The 24,657-nt window shown below is 43.3% G+C and overlaps 2 protein-coding genes across 5 annotated transcripts in view; both read right to left on the bottom strand.

Moving 5' to 3' along the window:
* LOC120052612 (AP2-interacting clathrin-endocytosis protein-like) overlaps positions 1 to 7,083 on the bottom strand; it is a 44,933-nt gene extending 37,850 nt beyond the window's left edge. Inside the window, exons 1-3 of one of the 4 annotated variants that reach the window (XM_038999623.1) lie at positions 7,008 to 7,083; positions 6,043 to 6,221; positions 4,175 to 4,369 (exon numbers count right to left, since the gene is read on the bottom strand). In XM_038999623.1, the coding sequence (XP_038855551.1) occupies positions 4,175 to 4,369; positions 6,043 to 6,146 (299 nt within the window). In that variant the 5' untranslated portion in view covers positions 6,147 to 6,221; positions 7,008 to 7,083. Of the gene's footprint in view, positions 1 to 787; positions 841 to 4,174; positions 4,370 to 6,042 lie in introns of those variants that run through there. The other 3 variants (XM_038999624.1, XM_038999625.1, XM_038999626.1) reach the window with 3 other exon arrangements.
* Positions 7,084 to 8,935: 1,852 nt separating this feature from the next.
* LOC120052097 (epoxide hydrolase 4-like) lies at positions 8,936 to 24,657 on the bottom strand. The gene is made up of 7 exons (XM_038998949.1): positions 24,415 to 24,657; positions 18,912 to 18,997; positions 15,443 to 15,600; positions 14,459 to 14,587; positions 11,504 to 11,607; positions 10,702 to 10,850; positions 8,936 to 9,176 (listed from the first exon to the last, which is right to left on the bottom strand). The coding sequence occupies exons 1-7, from the start codon at positions 24,655 to 24,657 to the stop codon at positions 8,936 to 8,938; spliced, it is 1,110 nt and encodes a 369-aa protein (XP_038854877.1).

Here is a 24,657-nt window from a genome sequence, read left to right as displayed (position 1 = left end):
CACACTGCACCCCAGCCCAGTGCCTGTTAGCTAGCACACTGCACCCTAGCCCAGTGCCTGTTAGCTAGCACACTGCACCCCAGCCCAGTGCCTGTTAGCTAGCACACTGCACCCTAGCCCAGTGCCTGTTAGCTAGCACACTGCACCCTAGCCCAGTGCCTGTTAGCTAGCACACTGCACCCCAGCGCCTGTGAGCTAGCACACTGCACCCCAGTGCCTGTGAGCTAGCACACTGCACCCCAGCCCAGTGCCTGTGAGCTAGCACACTGCACCTCAGCCCAGTGCCTGTGAGCTAGCACACTGCAGCCCCGTGCCTGTTAGGTAGCACACTGCACCCCAGCCCAGTGCCTGTGAGCTAGCACACTGCACCTCAGCCCAGTGCCTGTGAACTAGCACACTGCAGCCCCGTGCCTGTTAGGTAGCACACTGCACACCAGCCCAGTGTCTGTTAGCTAGCACGCTGCACCCCAGCCCAGTGCCTGTTAGCTAGCACACTGCACCCCAGTGCCTGTTAGCTAGCACACTGCACCCCAGTGCCTGTTAGCTAGCACACTGCACCCCAGCCCAGTGCCTGTTAGCTAGCACACAGCACCCCAGCCCAGTGCCTGTTAGCTAGCACACAGCACCCCAGCCCAGTGCCTGTTAGCTAGCACACTGCAGCCCAGCCCAGTGCCTGTTAGCTAGCACACTGCAGCCCAGCCTAGTGCCTGTTTGCTAGCACACTGCAGCCCAGCCCAGTGCCTGTTTGCGAGCACACTGCAGCCCAGCCCAGTGCCTGTTCGCTCACCTCACTGCAGTTGAACTGATTCTTCTGCGTCTGATGAGACCAAAACACCGGTTCTGTTCAAATATATACACAGAGGTCAGTTTATTAGGTACACCCATCTAATACCGGGTCGGTCCTCTCTTTGCGTCCAGAACAGCCTGAATTATTTGGGGCATTCTACAAGGTGTCGGAAACGTTCCACATGGATGTTGTCCACGCTTATGCGATGCCTTCACACAGTTGCTACAGATTGGACGGCGGTACGAACAGCCCGTTCCATCTCATCCCAAAAATGTTGTATTGGGTTTGGTCAGCAACAATGTTCAGCTACGCTGTGGCGTTCAATTGTTGCTCAATTGGACCTAACGTGTGCCAGGAAAACATTCCCCACACCAGTACACCACCGCCACCAGCCTGTACCGTTGACACCAGGCAGGACGGATCCATGGAGTCATGCTGCTTTAATCAAATCCTTACTCTGCCATCAGCATGACGCAACAGGACCCGGGATTTGTCGGACCAGGCAATGTTTTTTCTACTCCTCAACTGTCCAGTGTTGGTGATTGCGTGCCCACTGGAATAGCTTCTTATATTTAGCTGATAGGAGTGGAACCTGGTGTGGTCGTCTGCTGCAATATCCCAGCCGTGACAAGGATTGACGAGTTGTGAGTTCCAAGATGCCGTTTGGCACACCACTGTTGTACTAAATAAATAAGTACTGCGCTGTAATTTGTGTGTTTGTGGCCCGCCTGTTAGCTTGCACGATTCTTGCCATTCTCCTTTGACCTCTTTCATCAACGAGCTGTTTTCGCCCACAGGACTGCCGTTGACTGGATGTTTTTTCCTTTGTCGCACCATTCTCGGTAAACCCTAGACACTGTGGTGCGTGAAAAGCCCAGGAGGGCGGCCTGTTCTGAGATACTGGATCCGGCGCGCATGGCACCGATGATCATACAGCACTCAAAGTCACTTAGGTCACTCGTTTTGCCCATTCTAACGCTCAATCAAACATTAACTGAATTCCTCGATGCCTGTCTGCCTGCTTTATACAGCAAGCCACGGCCATGTGACTCACTGTCTGTAGGAGTGATCCATCTTCATGAACAGGGTGGTGTACCTAATAAACTGGACCCTGAGTGTATATCTGCTGCTGAAGATACAGTTAGACTGGCACTCAGAGGTTCTCAATGAAGGATGAAGATAGACAGGAATGATGATCTTTGATAAATGTAGTGGATTAATTCAGACTCGTTAATTAAGGATCCAACCCTTAAAAAAAATGTTTTGCCTAAAATGACATACCCAAATCTAACTGCCTGTAGCTCAGGACCTGAAGCAAGGATATGCATATTCTTGATGCCATTTGAAAATAAACACTTTGAAGTTTGTGGAAATGTGAAATTAATATAGGAGAATATAACACATTAGATCTGGTAAAAGATAATACGAAGAAAAAAACATGCGTTTTTTTGGACCATCTTTGAAATGCAAAGAAAGGCCATACTGTATTATTCCAGCCCAGGCGCAATTTTGATGTTGGCCACTAGATGGCAGCAGTGTATGTCCACGTTTTAGAATGATCCAATGAACCATTGCATCTGTTCAAAATGTTGTATCAAGATTGCCCAAATGTGCCTAATTGGTTTATTAATACATTTTCAAGTTCATAATTGTGCACTCTCCTCAAACAATAACATGGTATTCTTTCACTGTAATAGCTACTGTAAATTGGACAGTGTAGTTAGATCAAAAATAATTTAAGCTTTCTGTCCATATCAGATATGTCTATGTCCTGGGAATTTTTTTGTTCTTTACAACCTCATGTTTACCAGTAAAGAAGACTTGCAAGCATACACATTGGTATGGTTATGAACATAACAAATATGTGGTCCATTAAGAGCAAATTGTCCCAATCCAGGAGCTCTCACACATATACTGTACATCTATCAACAGGCTTTGTTTGTACTCCGTTTGTGTCCACATATACAGTATTCCAGAGTCATCATCATGGCACAACATGGTCTGCTCTGCTGCTGCTCTGAAGGCCTGATTAATACCCTGCTAATGAGCTAGCAGCATAATGCATTAGATCAAAGGCTGGTTGTACTCTCTCAGTAGACCATACTGCTGCTGCTGGGGCCAGATCTGACTCTAGTCTACAGTATTCCTAATGGAGAGTATCACTGGATCCATACCCTGATGTTGATATTACAGATGGATGCTATTAGTACTAACATGATCAGATAATCTCACAATGCCTTCGTAATCAGATTACACCGTTCTATTAATAATCTGCTTGACAAAATACTTACAGCAGGAGTACTCTACTACTATTTGAGAAGGTCCGGTCACACATTTCCTATGTGGCAAAGTTCCGGATGGATATTGCATTTATCAGCGTAGTAACAAACCTCCACTTCACAACTCATGTTACTCCATTTCCCATTTTAACTTAATTTTCTGCAATTCTACACATTAGGGCGGCAGATAGCCTAGTGGTTAGAGCGTTGGACTTGTAACCGAAAGGTTGCAAGATTAAATCCCTGAGCTGACAAGGTAAAAATCTGTCATTCTGCCCCTGAACAAGACAGTTAACCCATTGTTCCTTGTCCGTCATTGAAAATAAGAATTTGTTCTTAACTGACTTGCCTAGTTAAATAAAGGTAAAAAATATATATATAATTAAATTACAATACCTGACAAAAACAAAGGGGGCCTCCTGAGGCCCCTGAGCACTTAATCTGGTCATGATAACTACAAGATTTAGATAGCTGGTTAGTCTAATTTACCTATCTAGTTGATCAACTGGACATTTCTGACAGGTTATAAATAGCTCTCTAAGGTCTGTCAGTGAATGACATAACAAGAGGAAAACTCCCCATGCACTACCAACTTTTGAAATTGCACCTTGTGCATTCTACGGTTACACCTCTAAACAGCAGTAAATTGAAAGACTGAGTTCTGGCTATTTCAAAAGTCAGGACCCGCGGTCCGTATTGACCCCGTTCTGGGTCTGCATCGAGTATGGCTGATTTACAGCATCTAGGTCTGGAGAGAAAAGAAAAAGAGTATGGCGCCCTCTGGCTGTAATTTAACAGTACAGAAACTACACACTAAGCACCACCTAACAATCATGTTAATTGACAGAGTTAGATTATCTACATAGAAACACTCTCTTAAATGATTAAAATGTTAATTGACAGAGTTAGATTATCTACATAGAAACACTCTCTTAAATGATTAAAATATATTTTATGCATCTGTGATGTCTATTTGAGTAAGAATAGAGGGCCTACATAAATAAGGATGATTGGACCATAGAAATAGCATTAGTAATTATATTTCTATGGATTGGTGAGTGTACTGAAACTGTAAAGACAATAACATGTATTCTGACTCTGAGTGTACCTGATATACTGCTTCAGCTCCGTGCTGTCATAGTTGTTTAGCTGGATGGTCTTGGGGTCTGGATGAGCACCCCTCCTCAGTATGTGTGGGGCCCTGGCCAGGAGAACAGCTCTGTGAACCAGGAGAGGGGTAGAGCTGGTGCAGGAGCCCACCGTACACAGGCTGACGTCTGCCTCTAACTCCTCCTGCAGCAACCTGGGAAATCACAACACAGGAGTGGTTCACATCTGGCAGTACATAAACACATTGCAACACAAAATAATTTCAGTGGAGCAAGGATAGGATAGGGACAATGATATAATTCATTTCTTAATTGAAGACATTTACATTTTAGGAGGCAGAGGAGTACATTTGGGAGGTGGGTCATCAAGGGGATAGCATGGTTAGTAGTGTAGGGAGGTCATAGGCAACCGTAGAAACCCTACAACCCTGCTTAACTATATATATATTCAAGCTGACTGGACTTGATCTGGGTAACTCAGCAGCACAGAGTCCTTGGTCCTTCCTTCTGCCCCTGTACCGCTTTCCACCAAAATTAACTTACATTGCTGTGACTGAAGTGGGTGACCCAGAAATCAGCCAGCCTCAAGCCAAATGGGCCATAAGAACTGTGGTACTACTGTAGCTACTGCCTCTGTGCCTACTGGAACTGGGCTATTTTATTGTCCCCAGGGAAGGCAGTGGCTGTCCTACTGCATGCTACTGCTGCTGTTGTACGTGTGTCCCCCAAATAGCACCATATTCCCTTTGTAGGGCACTACTTTTGACCAGAGCCCAAATGGTCAAAAGTAGCAACTATAAAGGGAATAGGGTGCAGTTTGGGACACAGCCAGTAACTGGGTTGCATGTATGAGCTGTGGTGTTACTGCTGCTGTAGCCATTTCATTTTACAGCCCTCAGGCAGATAAGCAGAGTGACTGGGAAGTGGGTCACCCAGGATATGAGGAGTTAAATGGGAAATCATGTTCCTTTGTCGTTCCATTTCCCATAACCCCTTGTTGTGTGTGAGCCCTTGTGTTGTCATGAGCAGCAGGAGCAACACTGTGTCTGACCTGCCAACAGGGGGTACTAATGTTCTTATTACTACCAGGTAGTCGGAGGAAAACGTTTGTTTTAGTCAGGGGAGTAGGGTGAAGTTGGGTCGTCACTAGTTACCTCAGCCATAAAGTCATAAACCCTGCCTATTTCTAAAATGTCTCTTCTTAAAATGTGATTTTAAACCTGACCGTGACCCTAAACCACACTGCTTACCTTATGCCTACCTAATGTTAAATTAAGACCCAAAAGTTAATTTTGTTTTCAATAATTTTTTATATAGACAATTTTGACTTTGTGGCTGTGCTATCTAGTGGAAATCGTGACGCTGATCTGGAGCATAGTCAGGGTTGGGGTCAATAAATGGAATTCGCCCCAACCCTGGTTGTAGTAAGGCAATTCCACGGTAACAGTGACACAGACTCCAGATACAAAGTTTGGTAACAGATTGGCAGTTTGTGCTGTCATTCTGCTACCAAACTTTGAATCTGCACTATTTGTCAGGTAAATGTGTTTTGTAAAATCTTCAGTGGAAATTGTTAAAAGTAATCACTGTGCATAAAGTTTAACTTTGCAATCATTGTTTTTTGTTTGACATACATTTTAATGTAAAAAATCAGTCTCAGTGTCACTTTGTTACCGTGCAATGCCCTGTAGGCTGCAATTAGTTTTTTGCTTGATAGGATAATGAGTGTGGGAGTATTTTACTAATAAGGGCTTTCTTGACAGTTGCCTGACAACGCCTTATGTAGAGTGAATGTGAATGGGTTTTTACTAGACTTCACTGGAAAATAGGCTAAGGTTCTGTGTCCATAAACAGTGTTAATGATTACCTGTTGAGGTCTGCAGACAATGCGGAAGCTAAACATTTCTTAAGATTGCTTCTGGATTTTCTTCCTTTGGCTTCAAATTCTCGTATTGCCTCTGTGTTGATCATAGTAGTTATGTGTTCCCAGACAACAAGTTTGATGTTTCTCCTAAAAACCCACAAGACTGGGGCAGTTCATCACACCTAGGCTCAAAGTAGGGGGACAGAAGGAGAGAAGATCAAACACAAAGAAGTGTAATAAAACTCAGTTAAAATGTCATGAATAACAGACACAGGCGTTTTCCCTAGCCATATAAGAACTTCTTGTATAACTCAAAGGTCGGAGGGGTATACTACAAGCAGGTTCAATGAGTTAGCCAGCTAACTTCAATAAACAATCAGAAATAACTATCGATATTCTGGCTCATTAAAAAAGCAAAACGTAGATGTGTTTTGGTTGTTAAGTCAATTAGACCATGCCCATTTCAAGCTCATCTAAAAAATAAAAATTTTAGTTCGGCAATTTACGTTACCTGGCTAACTCATTGATCCAGTTTTGTAGTAGACACCTCAGAGATCCTAACTGCACTATTTCAATGTCACCTCAAGAATAGGCTAGCTAGCTATCAGATTATTTTTTAAACTGTAATTTCGTGAAATTCCCACTTACTTTGCTACTATCAAACGCAAATCACACCCTTTTTAATTGCATAGTAATATCTACATTAATAATTAATAATAACATATCATAATAGTTGTTTTCCTCAGCTGTCAAAACAGTTAGATGTCTACCCTACGTCACTGAAATAGACGCCATCTATCTGAGGAACAAAAACAATGAGTAGGCAGCTCCTAAAAAATCACAAAAAACGAGCCTATAAAATATCTGTCGATTCATACAGCCATAAGAACTCAATATGGTCCAGTCACTGAGTAAGAGTTTGCGTCAGCACTCGACAGAAACAAAGATATTTTTTAATTAATAGCCACCATTTCAATTCCATTTATTTGCAATTAGCACGCTTGCTGTGCTCTCCGACTGACTGTGCTACCCACCCCAATGACGTATGCAAAAGGAGGTATTTGACCGTAAGTACATTAATATCCGCGAATAGAAAACGGGTCCTAAATGTCATACTGTTTGTAGTAAATGCTCATATTGCATTCGATCTCTCCTAACAAATAACTGAAATAAAACAGTTAACGTAGTATATATACACCACATGAGGCTGCTAAGGGGAGGACGGCTCATAATAATGTCTGGAACAGAGCAAATGGCATTAAACACATGTAAACCACGTGTTTGAAACTATTCCACTCCAGACATTATTGTTTTGGGAAAATCGATTTGAACCGTCATCCAACTCAAATTGCAACTAGGAAACCCAGACCTCTTTCTAGAGCTCAGTCTTTCCGACCTGAGGAACACTGACGTCATGATTTGACCTAGTATTTTTCCGAGTTCCCAGTGGTTTTGAACGTGGCATGAACCAAGCTATGCTCCATAACTATAATCATGTTCGAGTACAGGTATTCCCAATGCCGTCGTGGGTACGCCAAATAAAATTGTGATTCACAATTTTCAATGAACAAATAAAGTTGTATATGTAAGATGGTTAAATAAGAGCAAAATTATTGATTATTATTCTATTATTATTTGTGCCCTGGAGCTCTTTGCCACTTTTCACGAGCCGGGTTGTGACAAAAACTCATGCTCATTCTTGTGTTTAATAAATGTATCATATAGTGTGTGTGTGGCAGTCTTACAATGATGGCAAAAAAACATTTGAGAGTGCGTTGACCCTGGTGCTAGAGGGGGTACGCAGCTGGAGGTTGAATGTTTGAAAGGGTACGGGACTATAACATTTTGGGAACCACTGTTCTAGTATAATGACATAGCATGACAGCAGGCATGCAAATTAGGACAGGTTGTATCTGTCCATTTGTAAATCTGTAGGTCAGGACTGTCAGTTGAAAAGATTGACAATGGCTCCCCAGGCTTCACATGATAGTTTATTTGCTGCTTAAAAAAACAAAATGGTGCAGATGTGTCTCAGTGGATTTCAGAGATAGGAATAGATACAAAAAAAAAAGTGTACAATATTTAACCGTCACTGTTGTTCTATACAGGAATCTCATAATGAACAACAATCTCAAATAACTGAACAACAGTCTTTTTTTAACAAAAATAACAATATCTTCAGTAAGACAACACTACCTGATAGAGAGGGTCTTCGTCCCAAATGACACCCTGTTCCCTGTAAAAGTGTGCACTAAATAGGGAATAGGGTGCCATTTGGGATGAAGACAAGGTGTGGGACAAGAGGGACCCCAAAGGATTGTGAGAGGAGCAATCCAGTGACACATACAGCAGACAAACGCCACAACTCAACCTCAGAAGACATGGCACAACTTTACAACGCTGCAAAACATTATACAACATTACATTAAAAGGCACCACACAATACAAACTCACAAGGAGATTTTGCCACACATTTGTAATGTTGTAACCTACAAACTTTAAGGCGGATGTCATGTGCAGAAAAGTATTTAATATGCGTCAAACATACTACTGTACTACTCAGTGTCCTCTCAATAAAATGTGCTTTTTTTCCTCTTTCACTTTTGACATCTTAAAAAATATCTGAAATGTGTAAAGATTTAAAGAATGATTGCATTATCGTTATGTTGGTTGGTTTTTCACAGGCATATTCTAGGCTTCCAGTGTTAGGAGTGGCTGGTGGGGACAGAGGGTGGGAGGGAGTGACGGAGAGAGGGAGGAGACCTCGTTCTAGGATTACATCCCAAATGGCACCCTATTCCCCTATATAGTGCACTACTTTTGACCCAGGCCCTGGTCAAAAGTAGTGCACTATAAAGGGAATAGAGTGCCATTTGGGACGCATACCTAGCTAGATTCAGTTCCTGTGCGTTTTGCGCCCCTCTCCCTCTTTGAGGAAGGTCCAAATGAGTGTGTTGACGATGTCAGGCTGGTCCTGCTGTAGCCAGTGGCTGGCTCCAGAGATGATGTTGAGTCGGAAGTGGTTCCGGATGTAGACCCTGCACGCCTCAGCCATCTCCTGCTCCAGGAAGGCATCCCTCTCACCCCACAACAACAACACTGGAGACTTGACATCATTCTGGCTCAGTGGGAGGGAGCTGTGGAGAGTATTAACAAGAGACCTTATATGGGTTGAGGTCAATTCCATTTAAGTAAATTCAGGAAATAAACTGTAAATAAACTGAAAAGCATCTGAGAACCAGAAAACTGGTTCAACGCGGACCTTCAATCACGTGATGTAGGCCTAGCCCACAGTACTATATTTTCATGTTTTAAACATACACTACATACGTTCAAAAGTTTGGGGTCACTTAGAAATGTACTGTTTTTTGAAAGAAAAGCACATATTTTGTCCATTAAAATAACATCAAATTGATTAGAAATAACGTGTAGACATTGTTAATGTTGTAAATGACTCCTGTAGCTGGAAACGGCTGATGGTTGATGATAATGGGCATCTGTACCCCTATGTAGATATTCCATTAAAAATCAGCCGTTTCCAGCTACAATAGTCATTTACAACATAAAAAATGTCTACACTGTATTTCTGATCAATTTTATGTTATTTTAAAAATGGACAAAACATTTGCTTTTCTTTCAAAAACAAGGACATTTCTAAGTGACCCCAAACTTTTGAACGGTAGTGTACGTGCTTGTAACCTATGTTGTAATCTCTGGAGAGGCTAATTGATTAATTTATTTATAGAGCACATTTCTCAAACTAATTAATAATAAGTCAGTGACATCCTTATTATAAAATTTCCGAGCAGAACAAAATATTCTGTTCTGTTTTGAGAGACACTGACTGGCTGCTTTAAGGAAGGAGAGCAGATGGTGAAGTCAGTCATGCACGTTGAGTTCCCATGTCAAAAACATGCACTCTCTGATGTTGTGCGTGTTTGTATGGGTCAGTGTGGTGTGTTTGTGTTTAACTATACTTTTTGTGGACAAGAAGTCCCCACAAGAATAGTAAACGAAAAAAAGTCCCCACAAGGTCAAATGCTATTTCTAGGGGGTTTACGGTTAAGGTTAGTATTAGGTATAGGGTTAGGTTTAGGGTTAATGTTAGGTTTTGGGGTTAAGGTTAAAGTTAGAGTTAAAGTAAGGGTTAGGGAAACCAGGATTTTGAATGGGACTGAATTGTGTATCCCCATAAGGTTAGTTATACAAGACAGTGTGTGTGTGTGTGCGAGAGAAAGAGCAAGAGAGAAATTACATTGACAAGTTGACTCTTGTAATGAGTCAAAGACAAATAGAAAACAAACAAACAAACCAAAAAACAGAATACATTTTTCCAAAGACCATTTATTTATCATCATGCATCTGATTCCCAGACTGCTGTACCACTGGCAAGTGAGGGAACTTATTATATAGACCACTGAGTTTCCACAAGAGGAACTCATTGAAAGTACAATCCTATTGTATCAGATAACATCATTTCCAACACAAGAGGGCAGTAATGATTTACATTTTTAGAGGGCGCTTGTGGTAAAATGAAGAGGCACAACAACAATGGTCAGCTTCGACATGTTCACTTTGTGCATGTCCTACATAAGTATGGATGCCCACAGGAGGCATCCTAATACAGAGCTCACTAATGAATCATTTCATAATCTTCCTCACCTGAAGACATTCCTGTAGTAGTTGAGGGCCCCGGTCAGGGCCCCTGGCTGGGAGAAAGCGTAGAGATAGGCCTCCATGTCCTCTGCAGTGAGCCACCGACCCTTCCTCCCAATCCCTGTACTACGGCTGGTGAACAGGCCCTTCAGCGCCTATAATACAGAGGGGACAGAAAGACACACTAGGTGGGTGAGTAACTGTGTGTGTGTGTGTGTGTGTGTGTGTGTGTGTGTGTGTGTGTGTGTGTGTGTGTGTGTGTGTGTGTGGATGCGCTCAAGGTGTGATTTGATCTGGATGGCACTCACAGACAAGGTCCCTTATGTCACCGTCACAGTAATACAGATCAGACGATCAGAGTTACTATAAATGGGATGGTTGTTGTGTTGACTACTGCGAGATGACCTACACTCAACTGAGAAGGACTTAGGCACAACACAATGATTTACTGCTGTTACTCTACCTATAATTTGGAACAAAGTAAAAATGGGAATGCATTATTTATTTATTTTTTAGGCCTGATCAATTTGATCACCTTCTATGTTGCACAGTCAATAATTGTTAGACATGTCTATTAATGATAGCTACCAGGAAGAACAATCGTGTTTTCGCTAATAACAAAAAACAATTGTAGCAAATGTTTTTTGCTCCATTTACAATGATATCATAGCTACAATTCAGAAATTGTTGCCATACACAGACTCCTTGAGAAACAGTCATTACCCCTCAATGCACACACACACACACACACACACACACACACACACACACACACACACACACACACACACACCTCACCTCACCTCACCTTAAAATCATTGATTGAGAGCATGAGCTCTGGGAAGCGAGGCAGCTGGAAGAAGAAGAAGTAGCTGGATTTGAGCAGCTGGCTGGGATGACGCAGGGCATAATCTGGAAACATGGAGGAGAGCGGAGCGTAGAGAAGAGAGATGGAGAGAATAGAGGTAGAAAGAGGAGAGGGAGAGAGGAGAACAGGAGAGAAGAATAGAAGAGAAGGGAAAGAATGCAACATCAAAAAAAGAGGATGAGAAGAAATCAAGAGTAAGGACTTCCAAAATAAACACTTGCATAGCACTTAGAATGAAGCAATGGTTTTGGCATCTATGGCATGCAAGTATGGACGTTGGCACCTTGCAAGTGTGTAATTTAGGCAAGACACAAATGCAGCACGGTGCATTTGCAAGGGACAGAGAAGGGCTGTGGATGGGCTGTCGGTCAGTAACCTCCACTCTACAGTGCAATGCATTCGGAAAGTATTCAGACCCCTTGACTTTTTCCACATTTTGTTGCTTTACAACCTTACTCCAAAATGGATTAAATACTTTCCCCCCTCATCTACACACAATACCCCATAATGACAAAGCGAAACAGTTTTTAAATGTTTTTTTTTGCTAAAAACAAAAATACATTATTTACATAAGTATTCAGACCCTTTGCTGAGAGACTCACAATTGAGTTCAGGTGCATCCTGTTTCCATTGATCATCCTTGAGATGTTTCTACAACTTGATTGGAGTCCACTTGTGGTAAATTCAATTGATTGGACATGATTTGAAAAAAACACCTGTCTATATAAGGTAACACAGTCGACAGTGCATGTCAGAGCAAAAACCAAGCCATGATGTCGAAGTAATTGTCCGTACAGTTCTGAGACAGGATTGTGTTGAGGCACAGATCTGGGGAAGGTTACCAAAACATTTCTGCAGCATTGAAGGTCCAAGAACACAGTGGCCTCCATCATTCTTAAATGGAAGAAGTTTGGAACCACCAAGACTCTTCCTAGACCAAACTGAGCAATCGGGGGAGAAGGGCCTTGGTCAGGTCGGTGACCAAGAACCCGATGGTCACTCTGACAGAGCTCGAGTTCCTCTGTGGAGATGGGAGAACCTTTCAGAAGGACAACCATCTATGCAACACTCTACCAATCAGGTCTTTATGGTAGAGTGGCCAGACGGAAGCCACTCCTCAATAAAAGGCACATGACAGCCCGCTTGGAGTTTGCCAAGATACCCTGGTCTGATGAAACCAAGATGAAACTCTTTGGCCTGAATGCCAAGCGTCACGTCTGGAGGAAACCTGGCGTCATACCTACGGTGAAGCATGTTGTATTGTATTGTTGTGAATTGTTAGATATAACTGCACTATTGAAGCTAGAAACACAAGCATTTCGCTACACCTGCAATAACATCTAAATATGTATATGTGACCAATAAAATTTGATTTGATTTGTTGGTGGCAGCATCATGTTGTGGGGATGTTTTTCAGCGGCAGGGACTGGGAGACTAGTCAGGATTGAGGGAAAGATGAACGGAGAAAAGTACAGAGATCCGTGACGAAAACCTGCTCCAGAGCACTCAGGACCTGACTGAGGCGAAGGCTCACCTTCCAACAGGACAACGACCCTAAGCACACAGCCAAGACAATGCAGGAGTGGCTTCGGGACAAGTCTCTGAATGTCCTTCAGTGGCCCAGCCAGTGCCCAGACTTGAACCCGATCTCTGGAAATACCTACAAATAGCTGTGCATCGACGCTCCCCATCCAACCTGACAGAGCTTGAGAGCATCTGCAGAGAAGAATGGAAGAAACTCCCCCAAATACAGGTGTGCCAAGCTTGTAGTGTAATACCAAAGAAGACTCAAAGCTGTAATCGCTGCCAAAGGTGCTTCAACAAAGTACTGAGGAAAGGGTTTGAATACTTATGCAAATGTAATATTTCAATTTTTAATACATATGCAAAAATGTATACAAACCTGTTTTTGCTTTGTCATAATGGGGTATTGTGTGTAGATTGATGAGGAAAAACACAATTTTAGAGTAAAAGGCTGTAGCGTAAGAAAATGTGGAAAAGGTCAAGGCGTCTGTATACTTTCCGAATGCACTGTATCCTCTTCACCCATGTCCTCTCCTCCAGCCCAGCTGCTCCAACTACATGTTAAAGCATTACTCTATAATTACCTCCTCCATCTCCCCCTTAAGGAAGGAGACTGAGGAGCTACTAGATGAATGGAGTAAACACTTCGAGGTTATAACACCTTATAATTAAAGATGGTAATCATGGTAATAACCCCAGAGCCAAACATATTTTCTCTAATTAGCACGAGGAGGAAGAGGTTTCTCTCCATTCATATTGAACTAGTAATTGTACTAGTGACATACAGTAGGTCGTTTCATCTGTTGTTTATCTAAGGATGGTGGTTGGTGATGACGTATCAGTGAGGGATGAGGGCAGTTCAGGACAATGACGTGGTCAGAGACTAGTCGTTAGTGTATTCAGTCTATTGCATTCAGTGTACCCACCTATGTATTCACCTATGTAGTCCATGTCATTTGTCAATGTATTTTGTTATGTCTTTTATGTTTGACTATTTCTGCAAAACAAATTTCCCTCTGGGGCACTAAAGTTGAAACTTCAACTTGAACACAGAGGGATGGTAGGACGTACCAGTAATTACAGAGGGATTGGAGCAGTTTAGGACGATGAGTTTGGATTGTGATGACATATTAGTGCATACAGAGGGGTGGGGGTAGTTCGGTCCCGTACCAGTGAATGCAGAGGTACCCTAACCAGGTCTTTTTTTGGGGTCGAGGGCTTCCTAGCAGCTGCGGGGCCCTAAGTGGCTGCATATGTCACTTATTGGCTGGGCCTGCACGGACAATGACCTACCAGTGAAGACAGATAGATGGGGGCAGTTTGATGACCTATCAGTGAACACAGAGGGACGGGGGGCCGTTTAGGACCTACCGGTGAAGACAGAGGGATGGGGGCAGTTTAGGACGATGAGCTTGGTCACCATCTCAGGGTAGTGGATGGCGAACAGCCAAGCGATGGTTCCTCCCCAATCATGGCCGACCAGGTAACATCTGTTGTAACCTGAGGAGAGATGGAGGAGAGTCTGAGTGCGCGTGTCCAGCACCATTTCACTGGCCTTCCATCAGCCGAGCCTTCTTGCCAAGATATACCTCTTGAAGAAGAACAATCGTCCTGCAGTGTACAGTGAAAACAACGTGATGCCTGATTATTCAGCGTATTAGTCATCTTCTTAGGAAGGTTATTGGAAACAACTGAGCCAGTCTGGTGTGCAAGTCCAACAGATTATGTTTTGGGCAGGAGTCTTGCATGATGAATATAATATACTGTGACCATAGCTCATCTTGTTTGTTGTAAAAATTGACATTTTCCATGTAAATTAAATAATATTGTCAGTTGTACTGCTATTTGAAATATCAGCCTGACACAAGGTGAGGGACACTGGTCTTACATAGAGGCCCCCAGGTCTATGAAAGCTTCCTGTTTCACAGAGTAAGTGTGCTCCGTGCTGCCAGGTCTGTAGTGTGTATGTGTGTGTGTGTGCGCGCGTTCTGTATCAGCACGACTACCCATAGTCAGTCAACATGAGTCAGAGGAAGCCTGTCATGTCCTGCTGTGTTGTGGGCCCACGGGGTTTTCACAGGCTGTCCAATCCACACAGTATAGCTACAATGAGAAACTTTGACTCAGCTCAGGACACCAGGCCGTGTCACCCTCTCGCTTTGTCCCCATGGAGTGATGTTTCATAATACGGGTAGTCATGGTCCCTAAAGTGTTCATCCCTGAATCAGATTGGGCATGTTTTGTTTCATCTTCCATCATATAACATACACCTGTCTTCTTATGTTTTTGTGTATAAACTAATTAAACTAATGAAAAAATGTATATAAGATGTGTTCGTCCACTCTCCTCTCTTACCTAGGTATTCCACAATGTCCTTGACGTCGGTGACCAGGTAGTCAAAGCGGTAGCTCTCTGTGGATGACGGCAAGTCAGACTCCCCGTAGCCTCGCATGTCAACGGCCACCACGCGGAATTCACTCTTAAACTCACGCAGCTGGTGTCGCCAGGAAAACCTGGAGGCAGATGGACAGACATCCCAGAGAGAGAGAGAGCGAGAGAGAGGTTGAAAGAGACAGAGAGAGACATTAAGACAAGAACCATCTTTGTCTTAATGACATGGGAAAGTCACACACAGGACAGTATTTCATAACTAAACCCTATCTTCACTACTGCAATCAAAAGACGACATTCAGTAGAGCGCACACAGTTGAAAAACGACTCACAGATAAACCGTGTTTCTCTTTTGAATACACCTACAAAGTTGATATATCCTTAACTGCATTATTTCTACTGGCACTCAGTTTCCCTTCTTCCCTTCCAAACTGAGTGAAGGTCACCTTTGTATAATAGATGTTTTTTTCCCCCCCGATTCTAATCCTCACAGTCATCACAGCGGAGAGGAAAAGCTCTCTGGTTGAAGATCTTGTCTGAGGTGGACTGGAAGCCGAGGCTCCTCTGAACTGAAAGCCCCATAGAGGAGGACCACAAGGCCTGACTGGGGTTCTGATGAGTCAGGATAAGAGCTGGGTAGTGTCCCAAGTGACACCCTATTCCCTATATAGTGCACTACTTTTGACCAGAGTCCTATGGGCCCTGGTCAAAAGTAGTGCACTAGGTAATAGGGTGCCATTTGGGACACACATCGAGAACAGAGAAACCCAACTTCTCAGAATATAGAGGAGGTTTAAAATAAACACAGGCACTTCCAGTTCCTCCACATAACCCCATCTCGAACAGCAACCCCCCACACCCCAACCCTCTCTCTCTTCAGAGTGATATGGAAAGCTGTGGTTTAGCACTTTCTCAACACTGAAATAATTGGGAGGGGGAAGTTGTAAGTGTAAAAGAGTCTTTCTGTCCAGCTAGGAAGGCAGAGATAGAGGTCGCATCCCAAAAGGCCAGTGCCCATAGGGCTCTGGTCAAAAGTAGTGCACTATATACGGAATAGGGTGCTATTTGGGATACACACAGAGTTCATCATGAATTCCTGTACAGTAGATGGGCAGTGAGGCAGAAGACCCAAGAAGACCCGTTCATTAATAATACACAGTGAGCTCCAAAAGTATTGGGACAGTGACAAATGTTTTGTTGTTTTGGCTCTGTACTTTGGATTGGAAATGATTCAATTTAATTTACATCCATAAATCGGGTGAACCCTTTAGAAATTACAGAACTTTTTGTACATAGTCCCCCCTGTTTCAGGAGACCAAAAGTATTGGGACAAATTCACTTGTGTATTAAAGTGGTTAAAGGTTTAGTAATGCTAAACTCCCCTGTTATGGTAATGGTGAGAGGTTATTATGTCTTGGGGGAATGATATTTAGTGAATAATGATGAGTGACAAAGTTCAACACACAAATATCATATCCCCAAGACATGCTAACCTCTCACCACTACCACTACAATAACAGGGGAGATTAGCATTTGTGGGGGCGGCTATGATATTTGTGCGTCTAACTTTCTCACTCATTATTATTCACTATTCATTCAGAACTATCTGTAATCTTGGTTGCATCCAAATGAATGTAGAAGTGTTTAGAAACAAATTCTATTGTTATTTACAATGAAAGTGACGACAAAATTACACAATACATTATTGACCATTAATTTCTATTGGCCACAAAATAATCTGAAACACAACCAAAACAAATTTTGTAGTCACAAGCTTGATGTAATCATTGCATGCTACTGTTGGAATCTGGGACCAAATACTCAACTTTTGACTACTTTAATAAACATCAATGAATTTGTCCCAATACTTTTGGTTTATGTACAAAAAGTGCTGTAATTTCAAAACGGTTCACCCGATATGGATGAAAACCCCCTCAAATTAAAACTTCCAGTCTGCACTTTAATCTCAGTCATTGTATCAATTCAAATCCAAAGTGCTGGAGTACAGAGCCAAAACAACAAAAGACTGTCCTAATACTTTTGGAGCTCACTGTATAACATATATGCCATTTAGCAGACACTTTTATCCAAAGCAACTTACAGTCATGTGTGCATACATTTTACGACTGGGTGGCACGGGAATCAAACCGACAACCCTGCCAGTGCAAGCACCAGGCTCTACCATCTGAGCCATACAGGCCATACTGTAGTATGAAGACTTCAACTAAGATATGTTCTTATGATGCAGTAGCAATGTACAGTAGAGAAGAGATTATCAAAGCGTTGGTTACATAATTGAGTAGGGTGTCCACTCACTCTGCCCAGATGGAATTTTACCATGACAAATATGATTCTTCATGTTCCCGAATCGTTCAGTGGGGTCTTTCTGTAACATATCATTATATCAAAAAAGTCAGATTTCGTTAAATAATACATTCGATAATAAGCGCCGAGCTCTGTTTGACAGAGCGCTAACGTTACCGCTTCTCGCAGTGACTTTCGAGGATTTGACACCTTCTGCAAAGTTCTGTCCGCGGGTCGCAAAAAAGCAAAATTAACATCACACGAGCAAAATTAAATATAAAAGGCTTTGAAAATAAAAAGCGTTGGGTACGCTCAGTGCTCTGTTGACATTTCACAAAGATATGCTTGTTTTTCTCAGAAATCTTCAAAAAAGAACAGGAATTTCACATTAATATAAAAAGCGCATACTAAAATATGAAAATACTACATGTCATGTCTCAAAATCGATATCCATTTTACCTCTTGTTTAATGTCCTCCGGATTCAAGAAGAAAGAAGATGAGTTCAACGGTGAGCATGTCAGTTTGTCTCTCACACAGCATCCAGCCTAGCTGACGCAAAGCTATTTTCCACATTTTTGACCACTTGTTTCTCCACCTCTGGCCATTGATTTAGTCACCCTAATCTCGGCCATCCTACAAGGGTAACAACTCCAATAACCTTTGAGCGGATTATGATAGAGACATGTGGTTTGGACCATTGCTTTTCTTAGAGGAGTATCTACATAACATATTATTTCACTCATTGGTCAAAATATGTGTTTTTGATAGGACACCCACGATAGAATACTGTTGTATGAGGTTGATAAGGCAGTGGGCTACTGTAAGGCGTCTGTGATTCATGGGGGACCTGGTTGGTTAGTTTACAACAGAGCTCCTTTCAAAAATGCTTTCTTACTATAAAAATACACAAATAAAAATAACAAAACTTCACTTGACAGGCAATACCAATATAATTGTTTGGTCTATATTAAGACTAGATATTCCTGGACAAAAAAACAAGAACAATTAAGAATTTCTATTGAAAGTGACTATTAGTTCAGGACTACGCTTAATCTGTGTCCTGGTTGGGACACAGGCCCCATATGTGTATATAATGTGCAGATGCAGTGTGTAGTCTAGAAGTCTTACCAGAACTCTGGGAAGCCATGCAAAAACAGCATGAGTGGTTTCCCTCGCTCTCCAGCAGCAACATAGTGAAACCTCAGACCAGACTCCTGAGAATAAAGACAGAGGACAGATCAGTCAGTCATTCACCAGGGACACACTATAATATTGTGTCATCACTTCCCTGCCCTCTATCACATAGGCTGTTACTGTCTGCTCTCTGGCTGCGCCCCAAATTAGTCATTTAGTAGAAGCTGTTATCCAGAGCAACTTAGTTGCATTCGCCCTATTCCATATATAGTGCACTACGTAAGGAATATGGTGTCATTTAGGACGAAGATACTGTCTACTCTCTGTGACATAAAACTCTCATCCTCAAACATCGCTGTGTGCTTTATGGTGCTGTAAAACAGGGAGAGAACAGGGACAGAGCAGGGCTATCGCATAAACTCAGCCCTGGCCTGCCTTCTGGTCATTCCAGTATGAAGCATTCTGTATATTATGAAATCTGTCAATGACATTTATAGCCAATTTTATTCAAATTATTGTAAATTCATGTTTTAATGGTTTGTAGAATAGGTTGTTTTTATGGTCAAACCATTGAGTAAAGTGCAAATTCATTTGTTTGGTTCTTGTAGTTTACTGTATCTGTAAAAACAGTCATGCAGTCAGTTATAGTATGTGTCCATGCCCCCTAGTTTGTCATTTTAGTTAGAATGCCCGACAGCCCCTTAGTCAATCACCCTTCTTTTTCTAACCAGAGACATTCTCTGTCACTTGCTCGTTGTAAGTCCCGCTTCCAGCCAGTGCGTTGCGGTGAAGACAAGTGGACACTGTGAGTTCTCCTCAGAAGACAAGTTGCACCAAGTTTTAGTGTTGAGCAGAGCATGGACCGCCAGTGACAACGCTGGCTGCGTTTACACAGCCAGCGTGACGAGATTGATGAGCTTATTGAAGCAGTCAGGAAGATGGAAGGTTCCTACAGTCCACCCGATCACCGTCGCCAGTACTTACCTGAACCTGATGGACACTGCCAGTTGTCACATGACCGGCTCAGCCATTCCTTCAACAGTTCTCTCCTTTAACAACTGAAAGAAGTCTTAGAGGGGGTGAACAGGGTCTTGTGCCACCAAGCTGTCCAAGAAGTCAATGACATCATCTCAGAGATTGTCATGCAACAGAAGCACCAGAACGAGGTCCAGCGGTTCTAGTCTTCTCCAGGGACAGAGGAGCTGGTCGAGCTCACCCTGGGGGAGCACCCCTTGTCCCACCAGCTCCTGTCGCAGTCTCAACTGGTACCCAGTGGTGCCATCGCCATCTCCAATGACAGAGGTTTTGCTGACCCCTGTTCTGGACCCAAGATAAATCCTCACATCCCTGACTGTTGTCGAGGAGGAAAACCTACAGACTTCTCAAAGTATGGAGGAGCTGCCAGAGTCACCCTGAGAGAGAAGCCTACTCCTACTCCATCTGACACCTCCGAATGTCAGTTGGTCCATAATGTGGGAGCACTGCATGCAGGTGCTGTAGGCGCCAAGTCCAGCCCTGCCACTCAGACCTTTCCGGTCCCTGCCCGGTGGGATCTGCCTAGTCTTACCTTCGACATCCAGCCTGCTGCTGTCCAAAGATGTCTCCCTGCCCCTCCCTGGGAACCCCTCCAGTCTCTGCTGCAGTAGCTCAGTCTGTGTCTGCTGTCAAATCTACGTTTATTTGTCACGTGCGCTGAATACAACAGGTGTAGACCTTACAGTGAAATGCTTACAATCCCTGCCGGTCTTAGCCTTGGGGTTCTTGCTAGCCCCTCCGAACTGTGTCCCTCTAGCTCCTGCCTTGAGAGACCGAGGTGTTCAGTATCCTGACGTAGGAGACACCTCACCCTCTGCCCTACTAGGTCCTCAGTCAATAGACTCAGTAGGTCCAGAGCATCTTAGCCCTCAGTTCCCTGATCACCTAGGGAAAGGGGATACCTATTCAGTTGCCTAACAATGCATTCAACCGAAATGGGTCTTCCACATTTAACCTAACCCCTCCGAATCAGAGAGGTGCGGGGGGGGGGGGGGCTGTCTTAATCAACATTTAGGTCCCCAATTTCCTATCCCAGAAGGCCCCGAGCTTTCTGTCCTGATAGATATGACATTCCATAGCTCACAGTTTGTAGCCCAGTCAGGCACCAAATCACTAGCTCTGTCAGGCCCCAAGTCAACAGCTCTGGGCAACAATCAGTCAGTTTCTTCTGGACCAGGGTTCCAGCTTCTCCCTCCCACCTTTGGGTATTTTTCTCCCTCTCTGTCCTGAGATCTCTGCCCATCGCTGCTGTGGGGATCCAGTTGATCTCAGCTCCTGACGCGCGGCCCTCTCCTGTAGCTGACGTGGGGGTCCGGCCGGTTGCTATCCTGAAATCTCCACCCGTTGCTGCTGTGGAGATCCAGCCGACTTCAGCCCCTGTCCTGGGGGCCTCTCCTGTCGCTGACGGGCAGGATCGCCGTCTTCAGTCCGGAGGCTCTCGTTGAGCTCTGCTGCGACCCTGCGGTCTCCGGTCCTGAACCCTTCGTTGATACCTGCGACCTTGCCATCTGCAGTCCCGGGGCCTTCGTCTGGTCTTCCTGCTGCAGCCTGACCTCCTGATCCGGGGCCTTCACCTGGGCCCTCTGCCTGGGTCCGGCCTGTCCGGTGGCCACCACCCATTGCTGCTTTGTGGATCCAGTCACCAAAGTATCCAGTCCCAGGGTCCTTGCCGAGCACTGCCACTGCAGCCCTGATGTCTCCAGTCCTGGTGTCCTCAGCTGACACCATGCCGGGGGTCAAGATGACTCCTGCTCCTCTGCTGGGGGGCCTTACAAGCCTTCACTGCATCCTGTTGGCTCCCATCTTCTAGAACAGCCTTACAGCATAAACTGGCCCCCGCCATGTCACACACCCTGATCTGGTGACATCAAGCACCTTTGTGACGAGGCAGCCAGCTGCACTAAGAGACAGGACATCTGTTGGACCAGTCGCCCGTCTGGTTTACATCTCTGCCTCGCAGGATGACCACAAGTCCTCATGTCATCCCTCTCGGTGACTGTCTGCCCTTGCTGCCCTTTGTTATTGAGTGCAAATCTACACAACACAATTTGGGGCGGCTTTAAAAACGGCCATGCAGTCAGTTATGGTAAGTCTCTATACATCTCAAGTTTGTCCCTTTAGTTAGAATGCCCAACAGCTCCTCAGTCAATCACCCTTCCATTTCTAACCAATCAGAGACATTCTCTATCACTTGCTCGTTGTAAGTCCCGCCTCCAGCCAATGCGTTGTGGTCAGTGTTGCAATGTTCATGGTTTTCCTGCCAAATTGGGCTACTTTGAAAACGATGTTGTGGGTGAAAATGTATTTGTCATGGGTTGCAGGTTTTTGGGCTATTTCTAAGTTGCCCCACGGCCACCATGACATTTCTCTACACCCGCAATAACATCTGCTAAATATGTGTATGTGACCAAATTTTTTTTATTTGATTTCTCTAAAAATTATATATATTTCACTGTGACTTGCTGCTGACTGTCAGGCAGTGAGGCAGGCTGTTGCTGAGTGAGTGAGTGGTGGGGAGGGTCAAAGGAGTGTGTTTGTGTGTGTTAAGAGAGCAGTACAGCTATTGGATGAGTCACTTCTCCCAACTTTTTACCAGTTTTAGGTAGGCTGTTTATATTGTCATTCTGAAGACACCTATTTCCAACCCATTTCCCATAAAACATATTGATACGCTAGAACGGATGCACATGAAGAAATAATGGAGACAAAGCACTAGATCACATTACATAGATACGTTTGTATGTGGTCTACACTGCATTCTAATGTTGACTACTTAAAGAAAACGGTATCAAGCTAAGTGCTTTATGCATGCTCAGTTCCTTGGTCTCAGGGGCTGCCCGTTTGGAAATTTGAAATGGAAGTTTTGGAACTCCCTCGCGCGGTTCTTTTTATTGGGGGAAAGTCCTCAATGAAACTGACATTAGGCTAAATGTGAAGAATTATACATTTGCCTCTGTTGGCCATCAACTAGTCTATTAATTGATATGCCGTTGTAGTCTACCATTTGATACAATAAATACGTTGAAATGACAACATCACTGGAGTCATTGCAAATCAATTTGTTCCACTTCTGTATCCTACCTGGAGCTGGCAAACCAATTTAATAAATATCCTTTAACTTGTGTTATTATGCAGTTATTAATGGACATGTTAAGTAAATTAAATTGGAAATGATCAAAGCTCTATCGCAATTTCCTATCAGTTGTTGGAACGCATTAGATTGACAGTAACAGCAGTCAGATTAGGCTACAGGTAAAAAAAAATCTAAAAAATAAACACTGGCTGTTGTTGACAAGCATATTCAGTTTATATACATCATATTTAATTTAGTGATTGAAATGTTGACCCCCATCCTCAGTAGCCTATTCCAGCAGGCTATTGTGAAACACAAGCCCTCTTAATCACCTCGCTATTCATGTTGAATAAATGAGTCTGTTAATTTGAACTAAGCAAGCTGCTAAATCGTTCAGTTTACATCTTGCCTACATCTTGTCTAGGCTACTGTAGACTGAGATGTAGGCCTATCAGGGGCTATAGGCTACCTGCCTTTATCCAAGAAAACCATTGCCAAATGTAATTACATTCATAAACCCAAATTTTAATCTGTAGCCTATGCCTATTGAAATCAAGTCAATCTCACAAATGGGCCATTTGTTGTCATAACATTTGGCACATAATATCAGCACAATTGCCAGAAAATAAAAAACAGTTTATGTTCATCCAAGTTTTCTTGCTCAGAGATTTCGAGATCCTCTGTCCATCCTTCATCACTCTAACTCTCAAATGGTCCTTCGATTCTACAACCAAGCCATATTTTTTCATTATCTCATTTCTGATTTAACAACATCACAGTATCCTAATATCCCCAGATACACAGTTTAAGTTTATTCTGGCAAAATGTAGCTAGGCTACTTACTGACAAAGTTAAATCCCACAGTTACTTTGGATTTCAAGTAACATAGATTATTCTTACAGCTGAACTGTCACATTCTTATTATGAGTATGCATTTTATGCTATGTGGATCCTAAGAGGGATATTGTCTTCATAAATAAATACTTAAACAAAAAATAAAAAGGTGAATTTACAGTTTAACCTACCTTCATTCTCCGTACTCACATGAAATCGTGATATTTGTCACGAATCACAACAGGATAATATAACTGCTGCTGCTACTATGGAGCTCTTTCCAGCACTACCTCAGAGTTGAACGCAGACAATAATAACAGTAGCCTACCTACACTGAACATCTTATACCTGCATAACGTTTCCCAGAAATGCCCCAAAAAATAAACAGATGCGCCCACGATTTGCATGTAGCCTGAAGGCCTATTTTGATTTATTTCTGATTTCAACGCTACAGGCAAGATAGGCGCATACAAAATTACCTATACAGATCTCTCATGAACACAAAAGGCTATTTACTAATCCCAAATAGGCGTCCTTTCACCTGCGGTGACTTACCTTTATTCTAACATAACAGTGCGTTCCCAAGGACGTGTCGTTCAGGCATGCAGGGGGTGTTTCGCGAATTCCCCACTGGAAGGTTGTTGACGGCCTTAAAATGATGTTCCACCAAAGTTTCAGCAGCGCTACGGCAGTGCAAAGGGCACAATAACCGTATATCAACGACCAATAACCCAAAACTCGGATCCTCAACGTGAGTCCGATTGTAAACATGAGCAAGTTATAGAGCACTCTCGCCAT

The sequence above is a fragment of the Salvelinus namaycush genome, chromosome 8 (assembly GCF_016432855.1).
Source record: "Salvelinus namaycush isolate Seneca chromosome 8, SaNama_1.0, whole genome shotgun sequence".
In the NCBI taxonomy this organism is placed as follows: domain Eukaryota; kingdom Metazoa; phylum Chordata; class Actinopteri; order Salmoniformes; family Salmonidae; genus Salvelinus; species Salvelinus namaycush.
The sequence above is the reverse complement of the archived record's forward strand: the minus strand, read 5'-3'. Positions and strand labels throughout refer to the sequence as shown.

Excerpts from the sequence above, each read along its gene's own strand:
- LOC120052097 (XM_038998949.1), bottom strand. The coding sequence starts at position 24,657 with ATGGCGAGAGTGCTCTATAACTTGCTCATGTTTACAATCGGACTCACG. Across the intron at positions 18,998-24,414 it reads ACTGTTATGTTAGAATAAAG|GAGTCTGGTCTGAGGTTTCA; the intron begins GTAAGTCACCGC and ends CTTTATTCTCAG. Across the intron at positions 14,588-15,442 it reads GGACATTGTGGAATACCTAG|GTTACAACAGATGTTACCTG; the intron begins GTAAGAGAGGAG and ends ATCTCTCCTCAG.